This window comes from Artemia franciscana, chromosome 8, assembly GCF_032884065.1.
Source record: "Artemia franciscana chromosome 8, ASM3288406v1, whole genome shotgun sequence".
NCBI lineage: Eukaryota > Metazoa > Arthropoda > Branchiopoda > Anostraca > Artemiidae > Artemia > Artemia franciscana.
Window position 1 is genome coordinate 2,509,162 of NC_088870.1, and position 17,458 is coordinate 2,526,619.

A 17,458-nucleotide genomic window follows, 5' to 3' on the forward strand; every position below is an offset into this window, starting at 1 on the left:
CTAAGAACACGTTTATCATTTATTTGTTGATATTCCTTATAACAACCGAAATAGGCTCTAATCTAAAAAAACCGAAGAAAAAACATAAGATTTAAAAGTATTGGAAGAAAAAATATGTTGCGGTTATTAAGTGCAAAAATTTTTGAAAGGAACATATATTAGCCTACAGAAACTTCATTTTGACAGGTTAAAAAGAAAAGGGAGTAATGACCACGGTTGGCATACTTGACTTGTAGTCCTATTTGTTTCAGGGTGGGAATCAAGTCTTTGATGATGCCGTCAATCGGGTACCCGAATGGCTCACCGTATTTCAAACAGTAGGCTGTACGAAAAATGTGGTCCAATCCCGCCTTCTAGGACTATAATGAAAGAAAGGTCGAGATGGCTAGGGCACGTTGTGCGGATGAAGGACGACAGATTGCCGAAGATTGTCCATTTCGGCCAACCGTCGAGGGCAAAACGGAAAGCAGGTTGTCCTCGTCCGGGGTGGGGGGACGTCAGAAAGATTTAAAGGAAATGGGAACTTCCTGGGAGGGTGTAAAAAGAGAATCTTTGAATAGATTGGGATGGAGGAGGAGCGTGCGTAGTTGTGTTGTCCCCAGGCGGCTTGTTGTTGCGGTGAGTTGCTAGTAGTAGTAGTAGTAACCATTTCGCCTGGGTGAGACCAGCGATATAATTCTACAAGCTTAGCCAAGGTGAGTATGAGGGCTTACGGTTAAAGAAACTCCCAAGTAACATATGAACTTCAGGTGCCACGTGAGGCATAGTAAGGCCTGTCCATCGGTTTATTAGTATAGAGTTTTAAATGAACTACTTGTCTTTCTTTTTAAGCCATTTAGATAAAATGAGGAGACTAGTTAAAAGATAAAGCTTTATTGGTCGATTATTTTCTACGAAGATGACCGCAAAAAAAAAAATATAACAGAATCAAACAACCCCCATTAGCAAAATTTTGCAAATAATGATTCATAGTTTTAATTTTTCATTCAAAAATAAGTGGAACAATTCCAAAATCCAGAATTGGACTGGTTCGTTGAACGTCAATCGCTGTTGTCATACACTTTGCGGCTTCTTCGAAATCTCTTTCGGCTTCCAGTACTTCTCCCAGATAATACCTGCAATGCGGAAAGATTAGACTAATAACCTGCATTTGGCTTCGTTTCCATCTCCAACAAGAAACACATCCAGATATCCAATCGTGACGTTCTGAATTCTGGGAACAATAGCACATGAATGTAAGGTTTAAATTGTCATTTATTTATACTCAGGCGGAGACTTTAGATTCCCAAAGAAACTATAGCATTACAGTAAAATCTAAGAAAAAAAAGATCATTGTCGAATACTTATGTGCTAAAAAAGTACGCTCAATGGTTTTTTTCTGTGACTAGGTTGGTACAGATTATTTTCAGACTTGTGGTCACATATAGAATTTTGAGCAAATTTTTTTTTTTTTTTTTTTTAATTCAAGCCATTAAAGAGAAAGACAAATTTTTGAGTCAAAACTCTTCTTAACAAGTAAACTCTGTTTCGCTGAAGTTGAACACGGTAGAAAAAATTGTTTGTCAGGAAAATTAAAGGTAAAGGATTCGGCGCTAAACTCTTCCGTACAGGCAGAGCTGATCTCTGTTTCATGAGCCTTCAGCCAGAAAGCGCAATGGGGAGGGGGGGATAGGGACCACCTATCCTGTAAAGCGTCAGGAAGGATATTGTCATCCTGTTTTTGGCCAGGAAAGATGCCATTCATTTTTTACTAGCCTATTGAGCCAGATTATTAATTCGAAGAATCGTCATTCGCTTTTTAAAAGAAGTATTTTGTGATTTCCACAAAAATATTTGTATCCCAGGAGCGCTCAAATTCAGATTTCTACTACTTCCTTTTAATTTATAGGTTAATTTTGTCGGGTTAATGAATCCTAAATGAGATTAAAAAAATTGAAAGTAAGGAGCAACATTAAAACTGAAAACGAACGGAAATTATTCCGTATATGAGGGAGTTGTCTCTCCTCAATACCTCGCTCTTTACGCTAAAGTTTGAATTTTGTTCCAGTCATTTAAGAATGACTCTTTAATCACAAAGGCCGTTTAATTAGAATAATAATTTAAATTAAATGGAAATTGTTTTGTTTAATTTGTTCTCTTTAATTGTTTCTCTTTTACAATAACCAATACTATAAGTAAACAATGGGCAAAGTTCATAGCTTGCAGCCCTCCCCCGGGAAATGTGGGGGTCAAATCATTCTTAAAGACATAATTATTAGATTTTTTGACTATACTGAAAAAACATCAAACCTCAAAATTTTAATTGGTCAACTTTGGGGAAAAAGGAGCACAGGGTGGGCTAGCTGCCCTCCAATATTTTTGGTCACTCAACAAAGTTGCTAGAACTTTTGATTTCTGATAAAATGAGCCCTCTCCCGATCTAATACGATCACTGATTCGATGCGATCACGCCTGAAAAAAAGTCTTTCTTCTGGCAAACATGCGAATTCCACATTTTTGTACATAGGAGGTTGAAACCTATGCAGCAGAATTTTCTGATATGCTGAATCTGACAGTGTAATTTTCATTAAGATTGCTCTATGTTTTAGGGGTGTTTCCCCCTTTTTAAAAAATTGGACAAATTTTCTCAGGCTCGTATTTTTTGATGGGTACCATTCAATTGGTGAATTTTACATATTTTGAATAAACATCAAAATTCGATTCTTTTCCATGTATTTGTTGTTATTTGGACTCGGTTTCTAGGAGTTTCGGTTACTATTGAACCGCATCACTCCTTACTTCAACTTTGTTACCACGAACTGTTTGATCAGGACCACTTACGGATTAGTTTGGCAAAATCACCCCTAGTTCATCATCATCATAATTAGTCAAAGATTTACCGCAAGTAATAATAAGAAAGTTTATTTGTGTAAAAGTAAGTCGCTTTCTATCCTGAACCTTATGCCTAAGCCACGAAATAGTCTTTTATCCACAAGTCTGCGCAGACTGTAGAAGTTTGATGTAGGTAAAATCAGACTTCCGCACGATTACAGCTTCAATAATGCAGTTCGTACAGAGTTTGGTGAGTTGAGATGATCTAGTAATCAAACAGAAAGTGATCTACTGATCTTATATCAAATAGAAAGACACAGGCTAGTAGACGATTTTACGATGAAATCCCTCGTTGAAAATAGGCCTACCCCCGACCTTCGTAAGAAATAAGTTTATGTTTAACTTACAAGTATTATACATATATTTGACCAAAATACCTTACCACATATCCTCGAATTGGCTTTTGTTTTAGGAAGAAAAGTAAATTGTCATGAAATTGGGCCAGAAAATGGTTAGAAAGTGTCACCTGACATTAGATTTTCCTTGAATTATCTTGACTTTTATTGAGAGAAATTTAAACAATAGTAGTCATGTATGATTTCTTCAAATATACAACATTTTTAAAAGAATAAGATACTTTCATTTGGAAATGTAGTCATTGAAAGAGAAACCAATTTCAAATATTAGCGATTAATTATTGATGAAATGATTATATGGAAAGATCATGTGAGGGCATTTTCCATTAAAATTCCCCGAGGGACAGGTATTCTAAATAGAATAAATTATTTGATTCCTCGTGAAGCACTTAAAACTTTATATTATGCTCTTCATATTTAGAGTATGGATGCACCCTTTGGTTTGGTTCGTTTAGTTACAATCGTTGTTTAGTTATAAATTGTTGTTTAGTTTTTCTTTGTTTGTTTAGTTTTTCTGCTTAATACTATTTGAAAAAGGTATGTTTTTTGTTCATTGTGATATTTTTGTCACGTGATTGATTTCCCAAATTCCCGTTGACATGCCTCTGGCGTGTTGGCATTACGGGAATAAGCGTTTTTTTTTTTTGTCAATAAATCAAGTCGAGTCACATCACTGAACAATAAGCATTCCCTAGAATCGAGACTCAGGCTAAAGAGGCATGTTGCCTCCACATCCTAAAAAAATACAAGAAAAACAAGAGCCAAAAGCTCATACGACACTTGAGACGTGGTCGGAAGAGCTAAGAGCCAAGAGCTTCTTCCCACCAAGTTTCATTACGATCTCTCAACTCTAAGCGTTTTCCAAGATTTTCGATTTCCCCCTCCAGCCCCCCCCCCCAATGTCACCAGATCTGGTCGGGATTTAAAATAAGAGCTCTGAGACACGAGATCCATCTAAATATCAAAATACATTAAGATCCGATAACCCGTCCGTAAGTTGAAAATACCTCACTTTTTTTTAATTTTTCCGAATTAACCGTCCTTCCACTCCCCCCAAACGCTCAAATCGGGGAAGCGACTACTTCCAATTTTATCTGGTCGGGTCCCTGATTCTCAGGCCAACTTTCAGCGATCGCTATATTGATCACGTATCTAATTTCGGATCATCTCCATGTCAAAATTGGGATGGTCTAGATTCGAACCTGACACCTCTCGCACCGTGAGTGAGAATCATACCCTTAGAATACAAGCCATACTTAAGAAGAACAATCATTGGTTTTATCGACAATAAAATTCTTCTCAACTATCTTTTTCGATCGCTCCCCACTAAATAAATGGTCGAATCGGGGAAGAGACTATTTCTAACTTAATCTAGTCTGATCCCTGATGCGCCTGCCAACTTTAGTCGTCCTAGCTTATCTGGAAGTGCCCAAACAAGCAAATCCCCCAACTCCCCAAATAGATCGGATCCATGCCGGTTATATCAATGACGTATCTTGAACATGGGCTTATTTTTCCCACTAAGTTTCATCCGGATCTCTAAACTCTAAGCGTTTCCCAAGATTTCTGGTTGCCCCCTCCAACTTCCCTCAATATCTATGGATCTGGTTGGGATTTGAAATAAGAGCTCCAAGACATTAGGCCCTTTTAAATATTAAATGTCATTAAGATCTGATCACCCGTTCGTAAGTTAAAAATACCTCATTTTTTCTAATATTTCCGAATTCACCCCTCCCCAACTCCCCCAAAGAGAGAAAACCCTGCCTGGTTATTTCAATCACATATCTAGGACTTCTGCTTATTCTTCCCACCAAGAACCATTACGATCTCTCCACTCTAAGCGTTTTCCAAGATTTCCGATTCCCTCTTCTAACTCCATCCAACATCACTGGATCCGGTCAGAATTTGAAATAAGAGCTCTGAGACACGAGGTCGTTCTAAATATAAAATTTCATTAAGATCCAGTCACCCGTTTGTAAGTTAAAAATACCTCAGTTTTTCTAATTTTTCCGAATTACCGAACTAGGTCCTCATCCCCCCAATTCCCCCAAAGAGAGCAAATCCTGTCAAGTTATGTCAATCAAGTATCTAGGACTTGTGCATATTTCCCCACCAAATTTCATCCCGATCTCTCCACTCTAAGCGTTTTCCAAGACTTCAGATTTCCCCTTCAAACTCCCCCAGATGTCACCGGATCCGGTAAGGATTTAAAATAAGAGCTCTGAGAAACGATATCCTTCTGAAAATCAAATATCATTAAGATCCGATCACCAGTTCGTAAGTTAAAAATGCCTTATTTATTCTAATTTTTTCGAATTGTAAATACCAAGTGCCATAAAAAAAAATACAGAGAACCTAATGCTATTTCAAATTTTGGGTCACCATAGACTATGCTTCTTCTAAAAAACAACCATAAATTTCAAGGGCATTTTAGAATTTGTGAAAAGGTTTGTCAAAGTAAAGGCATACGCATACGACTACTACTACTAATAACTCACTGCAGCACCAAGCCACCTGAGGCTAACACAGCTACGCACGCTACTCCTCCAACTTAATCGATTCAAGAACTCCCTCTTTACACCCTCCCAAGAAGTTCCCATTTCCTTTAAATTTTTATTTATGACATCCTCCAAACCCGGACGAGGACGACCTGCTTTCCGTGTAGCCCCAGACGGTTGGCCAAAAAGGACAATCTGTCATCTTTCATCCGCAGAACGTGGCCTAGCCATCTTAACCTTTCTTTCATTATAGCCCTAGAAAGCAGGATTGAACCATATTTTTCGTACAGCCTACTGTTTGAAATACGGTCAGTCAGCCGAGTACCCAGAAGGATCCGTAGGCAATCTCTCTGGAAAACATCTAGTAAATTATCGTCTCCTTTTCGGAGCTCCCATGCTTCAGAGCCATATTTGACTACTGTTATAACTGTAGCTTCCAATATTCTAATCTTGGGTTGCAGACTTATCTTCCTATTTTTCCGAACTTTTTTTAACTGCGAAGAAACCCTGAGCCTTAGCTATTCTACTTTTAACATCTTCACTGCTCCCACCGTCTTTACTAATAATACTACCAATGTAAGTGAAGCTGCCAACCTGATCAATCTTTTCATTACCCAACATCACCTTTTCATCTTCACATATTCCTAGCCTTAGTGACTTAGTCTTCTTAACATTAATTTTCAAGTCTATTCTAGCACCCTGAAATCAGAAAACCTCTAAAAATTCATTAATTTTGCTCATACTTTGGGGTGTTTTTCCGCCCCATTTGATTCCATGGTCTCCAGTTGCCTTTCCTTTGTTCAAAATGATCCATATAAGGGGGGATAGTACACAACCCTGCTCAACTCCTGATTTAATACAAAACCAGTTGCTAACCTTATTTCCTACCTTAACCGCAGCAGTATTATTCTCATACATAGCACAAATCAATTTAATGTATTTTTTCTGGTATACCATATAAGGATAATCGCTCTTCTATCAACAGAACCGAAAGCTTGCTCATAGTCGATAAAACTGAGGACCAAAGGTGTTTGACAACGAAGGGACTTCTCAATTATTAACCTAAGAGTGAAAACTTGGTCGACACATCCTTTACCTTTTCTAAAACTGCACTGTTCTTCCCTTAAAACTTTGTCTACAACATCTCTCAGTCTAAAAATTATCAGATTAATAAGTCATTTGCTTCCTACTGAGACCAGACTAATGCCTCGATAATTACGACACTCGTTCTTGTCATCTTTCTTATACAGTGGTTTAATCAAGGTTTTCCTAAAATCATTAGGTACTTCCCTCTTTTTCAAAAATCATATTCATAATCTTCAGTAGCTTATTTCTAACCTCAGAGCCACCATATATTTAAGACACTCATTTATCACACTATCAGCACCTGGAGCCTCATTATTTTTTAATCCTTTTAGTACTGTCGCTAATTCTTCCTCACAAAACAAATCTTCCTTCACATCCAAGGTATCACAAACTTTTTCATTTTCATCTATATCTTGTCTTGCAATTGTATCTCGTTTTAGCACATTCTCAAAATGTTCCGCCCATCTTTCTTTAACTTTTTCCTTATCACTAATTGTGGCCCCATTCCTGTATTTGACTAGGACTAGTCAAGATTGACTACTCCCTCTCAATTTATTAACATACCAGTACAATATTTTACTATTATGCCGTCTAGCTGCATCTTCCAGATCCTCAGAAATTTCATCCATGGCCTCCACTTCACATCTCCTTAGTTTACATTTTAATACTTTCTCCACTTTCTCTACATTCCTTTTGTTTTCATACAATCTATCACTGAGATAATTCTTCTACAAACCCCTTCTACTCTCTATTAAACATAAAGCTTGTTCACTAATATTCCTAGTTGCAGTCTTAGCACTCTTCCCTAAGACACCATCAGTAACTTCACAAATTGTTTTTCTAAAATTATTCCATCCATCTTCCGCATTGGCAAATTTTAAACTCTCAAGTTTAGTATTCAACTGTTCCCGGGAGGTTTTTCTCAAATTTTCATCCTGGAGTCTACCATCATCATGACTTTCCGGGAGGTAGTTACCCTTCTGAAAATTCAGCTTTAAATTAACCTTAGACACTACTAGATGGTGATCTTTACTTTTAACATCAATAACAACACTCCTATACACCCTAGTATCTCGATTTTGATCCTGCTAGTCTTCGGTTTACAATAACATAATCAATAAGGTTTGCTGTCTTACCATCGCGTGAAAACCCTGTCAACGTGTTATGGGCCATTTTGTGACCAAACACCGTATTGGTTATAACTTGGTTGTTATACCTACAAAATTGCAAAACTCTATAACCATCACTGTTTTCTTTTCCTACAATCCCTATTTCTACCAACCTGGGCGTTAAAAACTCCTAACAAAAACACCAAATTCCTACCTGGTACCCTATCTATTTGCTCCTGTAACTGTAAGTAAAATTCATAGGCATAACTTTATAAAATTGTAAAGATGGAAGATTAGAGCTGGAATTTTCCTAACTGATGATGAATCTTAGAAAAAGCTCACACACAATTAATGTTAGTGAGTGTTATTTGTTAATAAACTAGTGATGATAAAGCCTTTTAAAACTACTTTTTGTCATTCTAATCCTCCATTTCTGTAGTACAAGTGCAACGTTAAAAGCAAGAGGAATTATACATTAATCATGTTTTTATTTTTATTTATTCATTTATTTTATCTATGGGCGAGTATACTGCGGCACTAAGACTATATGTTATCGTTGTGAAATTCATCAAGAAAATGATAAGAAATTGCGATTGATTTTAGGTTTGAATTGTTTTGAATATTATTGAAAGAAATTTGGTCATCTTTTGAATAATAGCTGTCACATCCATTGAACTAGGGGTATTCATTAGTACTAATATTATGGGGAGACACACCAAACGAGCCAAGATTCTAGCCAAAACACCCCCCATTCCAAAAAAAGGAAAAAAAATCGGGTGGCAAAATATCCTTTTCAGACTATATTACTGCTACTACAATTAACAACTCACCGCAACACCAAGCTGCCTGATGCAAACATAGCTACACACCCTCCTTTTCTATCCTAAATCTTTCTTCTCCCACCCCAACCGCGGATGACCTGCTTTGGGTTTAACCCAAGACGGTTGGCCGAAAAGAACTACTAGGGGTGCGTTCCAGAAGCCAATTATGATGAACAGTAATAAATCACTTTATTATGTTTCCAAGATAGTAAAGCGTTAATATGCAAAATATAAATCGGTGAAAAACGAAAATAAATCTGTAAAAGATATTTAAAAAAAAGGGATCGTTTATGAAATGTATGTGACCACTTATGATGGGGAGGAAAATGGGGATAATATGAGCTATGTTATGAATGTTATGTTATGCATGGTGGTACTGGTCAAGAATATGGATAATTTTGTTATAGCACAACGGTTACGTTCCTGGAAACCAATTCTGATGAACAATAAATAATCAATCATCATTTATTTTTGAAAGATACTAAGAAATGCGATCAATTCTCACTGTTACAAGTATAGAAGGGAATTCAATGCTGGCCCATTTAACTACACATGTGCAAAAACTTATTGTCATCCACCTAAATTTGTAGCCGAATTTATTGTTAATCACCTAAATGTGAAGCTTATTTTACTGTTATCCACCTAAATATGTAGCTGAATTTAACGTTATCCACCTAAATGTGTAGCCGAATTTATTGTTAATCACCTAAATGTGAAGCTTATTTTACTGTTATCCACCTAAATATGTAGCTGATTTAATGTTATCCACCTAAATGTGTAGCTGAATTTATTGTTATTCACCTATATATGTAGCTAAATTTATTGTTATCCACCTAAATATGTAGCTGAATTTAACGTTATCCACCTAAATGTGTAGCTGAATTTATTGTTGTCTACCATTTTAGGATGACCGTAATAGCAAATAATCATTAGTCGATAATGATAATTGACTTCTGGAAATGAACCCGATGAAGGTTCTTTCGTATGCTATCATCGGGCTTTTCGTTTTCATGAACATAAAACAACCACTCTCAAAAGAAAATTGGCCCTAATCAGATACCAATGTTATCCCCGTTAGCAGAAAGCAGATGCGACGTCTTTAATTAAATGCAGTCTTGGATTAGATGTGTTCCTATTGGAACATATCCTGGAAGCAATAGTTGCTCTGCTGAGAGAGGTCTCCCGAATAAAAATAACCTTTAAAATGGATTCGTAACCAATATCTTAGGTGTCAATCTATTCCGCCATCTTGGAAAAAAACTTGTCCCATTTCTTCGTCTTTTTATTATTTTTTTTTTTTAGCAGAAACACACAGTAGCTTCCACAATAATTCAAAATAATAAAACAAAACAACTGAAAACTCACCAAATAGTCTAATTGACGACTGACATAAGCATAAGCCATACCTGGAGCCGGTTACTCACAGGGGCTTGATGCATTTTTTTTATTAATGCAACTTTTTATTGCAGTTTAATAGCTTATTATTTAGTTTATAATTGTAATATTTTAATGTTTTTTCTATTGATCTTTCTTTTCATTAAATAGGCAACTGAAAATTAAAAGGAGCCTTTAGTCAAAACATTTGAGAAAACTTGGAATTTAGGAGACGGCACATAAAGACAAATGCATTATAGGCTAAATCCAATATCGCGTGGATTTCTTTGCTTGCAATACCGAGATACGCTACTATGACTTGACATGCGCATTTAGTCTAGAATTGTACTGCTATTAAAAAAGTAGGGAGGTGACACGAAGAAATCCATCCCACAGGCTGGTTCTTGGATTTTGAAGACCCTATGTACTTTTAGCAATACCCCTTTGTCCTCTCCCAACTTCCTCAGAGCGATTGTGTTGAAAGAGACATAATTATTTTTCGGTTTCACATCAGACGTTATTACAAAGGGAGAGGGAGGAGGTGGAAAATTAAAGAACATTTTAAGGCAAAAAATATTAAAAAGATTCACAAGAATTATTTTTCGTGAGGGTAAAGTGTCTTATATCACCCTTCGCAGAGCAAATATGGTTCCACTAGAGGAAAGGAGAACAAAAACTTCCTTACGTTTCGCCCACAGTGATCTCCATGTTCCCTGGAGAAACATGTTTTTTCCAAGACGCCTCCCCCCTTAGACCAGGCCTCCTCTGAGGCGACTCAACAAACATCCCCATTGTTAATTTCCTAAATTTTTCCAAAGAAAGATATTGAAGAACTTTTACCACTGCATAACTGATATGATAGATAAGTGAATCTCCTTCTCCTCTTTTCTCTCCCTTTTTACCAAACCTTAATTTCTTTTAATAAATAAGGGACATTCTATTTGTGTAGCCATATTATATATGGCATATTTCGTTTGTAATTAGTTTTGAAGGATTTTTGTTGTTCGTTGTTGACGTAAGAAGCGAATCCGGCTCTATCAGCGCTAGCGTTAGACTTTCTGAAATAAGAATTATCTTTGTATTACGCTATATTTATTCAGAAATCATTCAAATTATTCTTGATTTCAAACAAAATGTTAAACTGTCCAAACAGTTCGTGGTAACGAACTGTAGTAAGGAACGACCCTGCTCAATAGTAACCGAAACTCTAGAAAACGGAATTTTGATAAGAATAGTTACATCAAAAGAATTGCATTTTAACACTGATTTAAAATATATAAGTTTCAGCAAGTTTGTTCTTACCCATTAAAAGTTACGAGCCTGAGAACATTTACCTTATTTTAGAAAACAGGGGAGCATACCCCTTGGAAGTCATAGAATCTTAACGAAGGTCACACCATCAGATTCAGCGTATCAGAGAATCCTACCGTACAAGTTTCAAGCTCCTATCTACAAAAATGTGGAATCTTGTATTTTTTGCAACAAGACAGATCACGGATGCGTGTTTTTTTTTTCCCAGGAGTGATCGTATCGACCCAGTGGTCATAGAATGTCGCAAGAGGGTTCATTCTAGAGAAAATCATGAGTTTTAGCGCCCTTTTTAAGTTACCCCAAAAATTGGAGGGCACCTAGGCCCCCCCACGCTCAATTATCCCCAAAGTCATCGAATCAAAATTCTGAGATAGCTATTTTATTCAGCATAGTCAAAAAGCCAAATAACTATGTCTTTACGGACGACTTACTACTCCCCCACAGTCCCCGTGGGAGGGGCTGCAAGTTACAAACTGTGACCAATTTTAACATATAGTAATGATTATTGGGAAATGTACAGAGATTTTCAGGGGTTTTTATGGTTTGGGGAGGGGGTTATGTGGGGAGAACTTTCCACTGAGGAATTTGTCATAGCGGAAGAGAATTTTCATGAAGGGGGCGCAGGATTTTCTACCATTAAAAAAACGATGAAAAAATAAATATGAAAAAGTTTTTTCAACTGAAAGTAAGGAGCAGCATTAAAAATTAAAACGAACAGAAATTATAACGCATATGAGGGGTTCACCTCCTTCTAATGCCTCTCTCTTTACGCTAAAGTATTTTTAGTAGTTTCAACTATTTATTCTACGGCCTTTGTGATTCAGGGGTCATTCTTAAGGAATTGGGACAAAATTTAAGCTTTAATGTAAAGAGCGAGGTATTGACAAGGGGGTGAGCCCCCTCATATACTTAATAAAAATATAAGAATATAGAAGTTCGTTGCGCAAGTTAATTCGTAAGTTAAGTATATTTTTACAAATAAAAACATTCGTAAAAAACTAAAAGTTCTAGTTGCCTTTTTAAGTAATCAAAGAATTGGAGGGTAACTAGGCCTCCTCCACCGCTCCTGTTTTTCTCAAAATCGTCCGATCAAAACTATGAGAAAGCCATTTAGCCAAAAAATAAATTAATAAATTTTAATTATTCACATCCAAAATCAAAACATCCACTAATTCAAAAATGTTCACAAATTTCGTTCACAAACGTTCACAAAAAAACGTTCACAAAGGGGCTGTTCGCTCCACAACGCCCACTCTTTACGCTAAAGTTTTTTACTGTTTTAAGAAGTAGAGTTGAGAGAAAGAGTCAAACTTTAGCATAAAGAGCGGGGTGTTGAAGAGGGAACAGCCGCTTTCATATAAGGAGTAATTTCTGTTCGTTATGTCGCTGCTTACTTTCAGTTAAAAAAAACTTGTTTTTTATGTATTTATTCTTTTAAAAAAGGACAAACCCCTTTTAGTAGACTAGTTGGTAAACATAGGTGTGGTAAATTAAAAAAAAGCTAGTGGACAGATCCATAGTCAATAACAGATGTACACAGAGTTGTTTGTGCTGGGTTGAACTTGCTAGGAGTGTAGATTAAAGAAGGTCAAAAGGAAAATCAGCTTTCTATTTTTCAAGAAGGGACAGGATTTAATTAAAAAAAAGGCTGATAAAAATAAATAGAAATAATTCAGTCCAGGTCCCATATTTCCTTGGAATGTCTCTGCCCCAGCCTTCTTGAGAATGATCCGTTATTTGCTCTGATAACACTCGATAGTACTCCCGCCGGGTCGTGATTTGACTTTCTAAGGCGAATTTGACAATGTGATGTCAAAATGTATAACCAATCAAAGTGCAACGAATTAGGGTGGTGTTGGCTACACCCTATCAAGACGTGTATTGACTGGTCATCAGTTCTGACACCTCTTGGCAAACTTCACCTGAGAGGGAAATGAAGAGACGTACGGCTTTAGATGCCAATTTTCTGGAAAATGCAAGAGTAGACACAGCTATTAGTTTTACCCACCAACAAAGCCATGTCTTTATGATGGCTTTTTCAGGCCACGTCACTTTTGTCTTTTGACTTTTATTGGCAGCTCCAGTTTCTATTGGTGCTTTAAAGTTCAAAAGCCAAATAAGGCACATTTGAAACGGAAAAGCAAAATCCAGGGACCAGAAAGCCGTTTTCACTCTGCCGACTTCGCCTGAATAAGTATTACTGAATAAGCTCCTTACTGAAAGTAAGGAGAGACATTAAAACTTAAAACAAACAGAAATTACTCCGTATATGAAAGGAAAGATCCTCCCACGAAGACCCCCCTCAACCTCTCCCCCCAAGACCCAAAAAATACCCCTGGAAAAGTCTGTACACTTCCCAATAACCATTACTACATGTAAACACTGGTTTAATTTTGTAACTTGCAGCCCCTCCCGTGGGGGAATAAGTGTGGCAGCTCCAGTTTCTATTGGTACTTTAAAGTTCAAAAGCCAAATAAGGCACGTTTGAAGCGGAGAAGTCAAATCCAGTGACCAGAAAGCCGTTTTCACTCTGCCGACTTCGCCTGAATAAGTCATAACGAAGACACAACTAAACAACCCAAAAAAAAATTGGTTTATGTGCATGCTTAATACTGCATTACTAAAACTGCAAGCCGAGCCCTCCTGAAAAAAAAATATCGTAAAATTTGCACATTACTTAACGCCATTAACATCATCACTAGGTGAACTAAATAAAAAAAAAACAAGTTTTTTTACTGAAAGTAAGGAGCGACATTAAAACTTGAAACAAACAGAAATTACTCCGTATATGAAAGGGACTTTTCCTCCTCAACGCCCCGCTCTTTACGCTAAAGTTTGACTCTTTCTCTTAACTCTATTTTTTGAAACAGTAAAAAACTTTAGCGTAAAGAGCGGGGCGTTGAGGAGGAAAAGACCCTTTCATATACGGAGTAATTTCTGTTCGTTTTAAGTTTTAATGTTGCTCCTTACTTTCAGTTAAAAAATCTTATTTATTTTATTTAATTTCTGAACGTTTTTTAATTAATGCATGTTTGTATTTTGGTTCTCCGCACATAAATTAAAACGAAATTTGCATATTAGTTTTTTTTTTGGTTAAATAGCTTTCACATAGTTTCAATAGGAAGATTTTGAGAAAAAAGGATCAAGGGAGGAGGCCTACTGTCCTCCGATTTTTTGTTTACTTAAAAAGATAACCAGAACTTTTAATTTTTTTAGAGCGTTTTCATTAAGAACGTAGAATAAATAGTTGGCATCACTAAAAATACTTTAGCGTAAAGAGCGAGGTATTACGAGGAGGTGAACCCCTCATATACGTAATAATTTCTGTTCGTTTTAAGTTTTAATGCTGCTCCTTACTTTCAGTTGAAAAAACTTTTCATATTTATTTTTTCATTGTTTTTTTTTTTAAATAATTCTAGAAAATCCTGCGCTCCCTTCATTGAAATTCTCTTCTCCCATGACAAATTCCTTCATGGAAAGATCCTCCCACGAAGACCCCCCTCAACCTCTCCCCCCAAGACCCAAAAATCCCCCGGAAACGTCTGTACACTTCCCAATAACCATTACTACATGTTAACACTGGTCAAAGTTTGTAACTTGCAGCCCCTCCCGTGGGGGAATAAGTGTGGGGGAATAAGTCGTCCCCAAAGACAGCGTTATTAGGTTTTTTGCCAATGGTGAATAAAATGGCTATCTCAGAGTTTTGATCCAGTGACTTTGGAGAAAAAGTGAGCGTGGGAGGAGGCCTAGGTGCCCTCCAATTTTTTGGTCACTTAAAAAGGGCACTAAAACTTTTAATTCCCGTTAGAACGAGCCCTCTTGCAACATTCTAGGACCACTGGGTCGATACGATCACCCCTGGAAAAAAACAAAAAACAAAACAAATAGAGACGCATCCGTGATCGGTCTTCTGGTAAAAAATACGAATATCCACTTTTTTGTAGATAGGAGCTTAAAATTTCTACACTGGTCCTCTGATACGCTGACTGTGATTGTGTGATTTTCGTTAAGATTATATGACTTTTAGGGGGTGTTTCCCCCTATTTTCTAAAATAAGGCAAATTTTCTCAGGCTCGGTAACTTTTGATGGGTAAGACTAAACTTTATGAAATTTATATATGCAAAATCAGCATTAAAATACGATTCTTTTGATGTAACTATCGGTATCAAATTCTATTTTTTAAAGTTTCGGCTAATATTGAGCCGGGTCGCTCCTTACTACAATTCGTTACCACGAACTGTTTGAAAGCTAGTGTAAGAGACCTGTTTCCAATGTAAACTTCTAATTCTTGGAACGTCGTTCTTTTGATTTCAATGCAAACGTTAGATTTAGTCCCTCTAAATTGCATTGACTTGTTAGTGCAATAGCTTCAATTCACGAAAATATAGGAGGGCAGAATCTAAGGGGCATTTACACCCCCGGGGGCATTGACCCCGTGGTAGAGTAAATTTTGTTTATAGCTAATTTCAGCCCTTGCAGGCTCAAAGAAGTCCTTTTGGGTCAGGAATGTTGGAATGGAAGGGGAGAGGGGTTCATCCCTCTATTTTTATTATTGCCCCTCCCCAAAGAAAAGAAATCCTGCGCAAGTTCCTGTTTTAGGTCTATACCTACTTTTTATTAAACATGTATATACCTGTTTTAGGTATAAACCGGGAAGCTACAAATATTAAAAGTTGTATTCCAGCAAAGTTGAATTTTTTGCTCAACGGTTCCGTAGAAATCCTCCTAAAACATTCTCAGCCAGGTCACTAACGTTTCAGGGATTAGGGATTTAGCGTTCCGTGATTAGGGAGTAAAATTATATTCAAAATTTATGAATAAGTTACGATCGTTCACTAAATTACTAATGTCACATTTTATCACTTGAAACTTTTTATAGTTTGGAATCCTTTTTTATGGTTCTGATATTATCATAAGATAGAGGTGAATGTGGCAACTAATAAAAGGACACTGCACACAAAGAAGAAATTTTATCCCAAAAGCATAAGGACATCCAACTAAAGAGTGCAGCCTAGGCATATTTGCAGTCGAGCTTTTCAGAAAGATATTTTCCAAAAATTACATATTATAATATTTATTTTCCAGAAAAACATATTTTAATCCAATTATCTTTTGAACGGTTTATCTTTTGTTTTAAGTATTATAACCTTCAACCGGGAAAATCTCCTTAAAAAAATTCTATAATTTGTCATTCTACATAAATTTTGCGAGCCCCCACCCCAAAAAAATCAGGTAATTAAGATTGCTCAGAGAAAAACGAGTTCCAGAAGAAACGGTGGTTTTTGTACTTTCTTTGACGTTACAGCTTTATACGTCAATCCTGAAATACTATAAAATAAGACCTTTGGCACCCAAATACTATTCATAAGGATGCAATAGCTTATTTTTCTCCATTTAAATCGAAAGATGAAAAAAAACAAACAACTTCCACACTAAGATTCCCAGGAACTTGCTCAAAGGAAAAGAAATCTCCTACAGGAAAGTAGATTCTTATTGTTTATTTGGCACTGAAATTGTATATGGCACCAAAAATGACTTTATTGCATGCCGTTGTCAGACACCAGTATCTTCGAACCGAGTCGTTATTTTTTATTACCAGTAACAGGGATCCCATTTCAAAAGATGAATATAACACGCCTGTTAAACACTAAGCTGTCACTCATAGGTATTATTTTCATAGATTTAAATGCAGAAAATCCATCAACAAGCATTTAAAATGAGACTTTTGTACGCTGATATTCCTCCGTCCCTAATGATACTTAGCAGAGCAGATTCAGTTGGGAATCGTGTATGCAAGGTAAGAGATCGACAAGATTACTTATTTAGCTCCCAACCATCCTCGTTGGACGTTATGGGGCCACTCCTACTGCTAGCTCACGCGCAAGGACTCGGTACATTATTTCATTGGGTGCGGTACGATAATACTGGACTAACTTGACGTTGTCTGTCTCGTAGTTTTCAAGGCTTTGGTCGTGCTGACATCGATGTTCATCCCGAACGGCTTAGTGGCATCATAGAGTTTGTTAGCTTG

The 17,458-nt window shown here is 36.7% G+C and overlaps 1 protein-coding gene across 4 annotated transcripts in view; it reads right to left on the minus strand.

Annotated features, from left to right (window-relative positions):
* The window catches only part of LOC136029875 (tetratricopeptide repeat protein 7B-like), a 235,461-nt gene continuing 218,003 nt past the window's right edge, over positions 1-17,458 (minus strand). For all 4 annotated transcript variants that reach the window (XM_065708342.1, XM_065708343.1, XM_065708348.1 and 1 more), the window contains one exon: positions 1-1,115. In XM_065708342.1, coding sequence (XP_065564414.1) covers positions 983-1,115 — 133 coding nt within the window. In that variant the 3' untranslated portion in view covers positions 1-982. The remainder of the gene's footprint in view (positions 1,116-17,458) is intronic.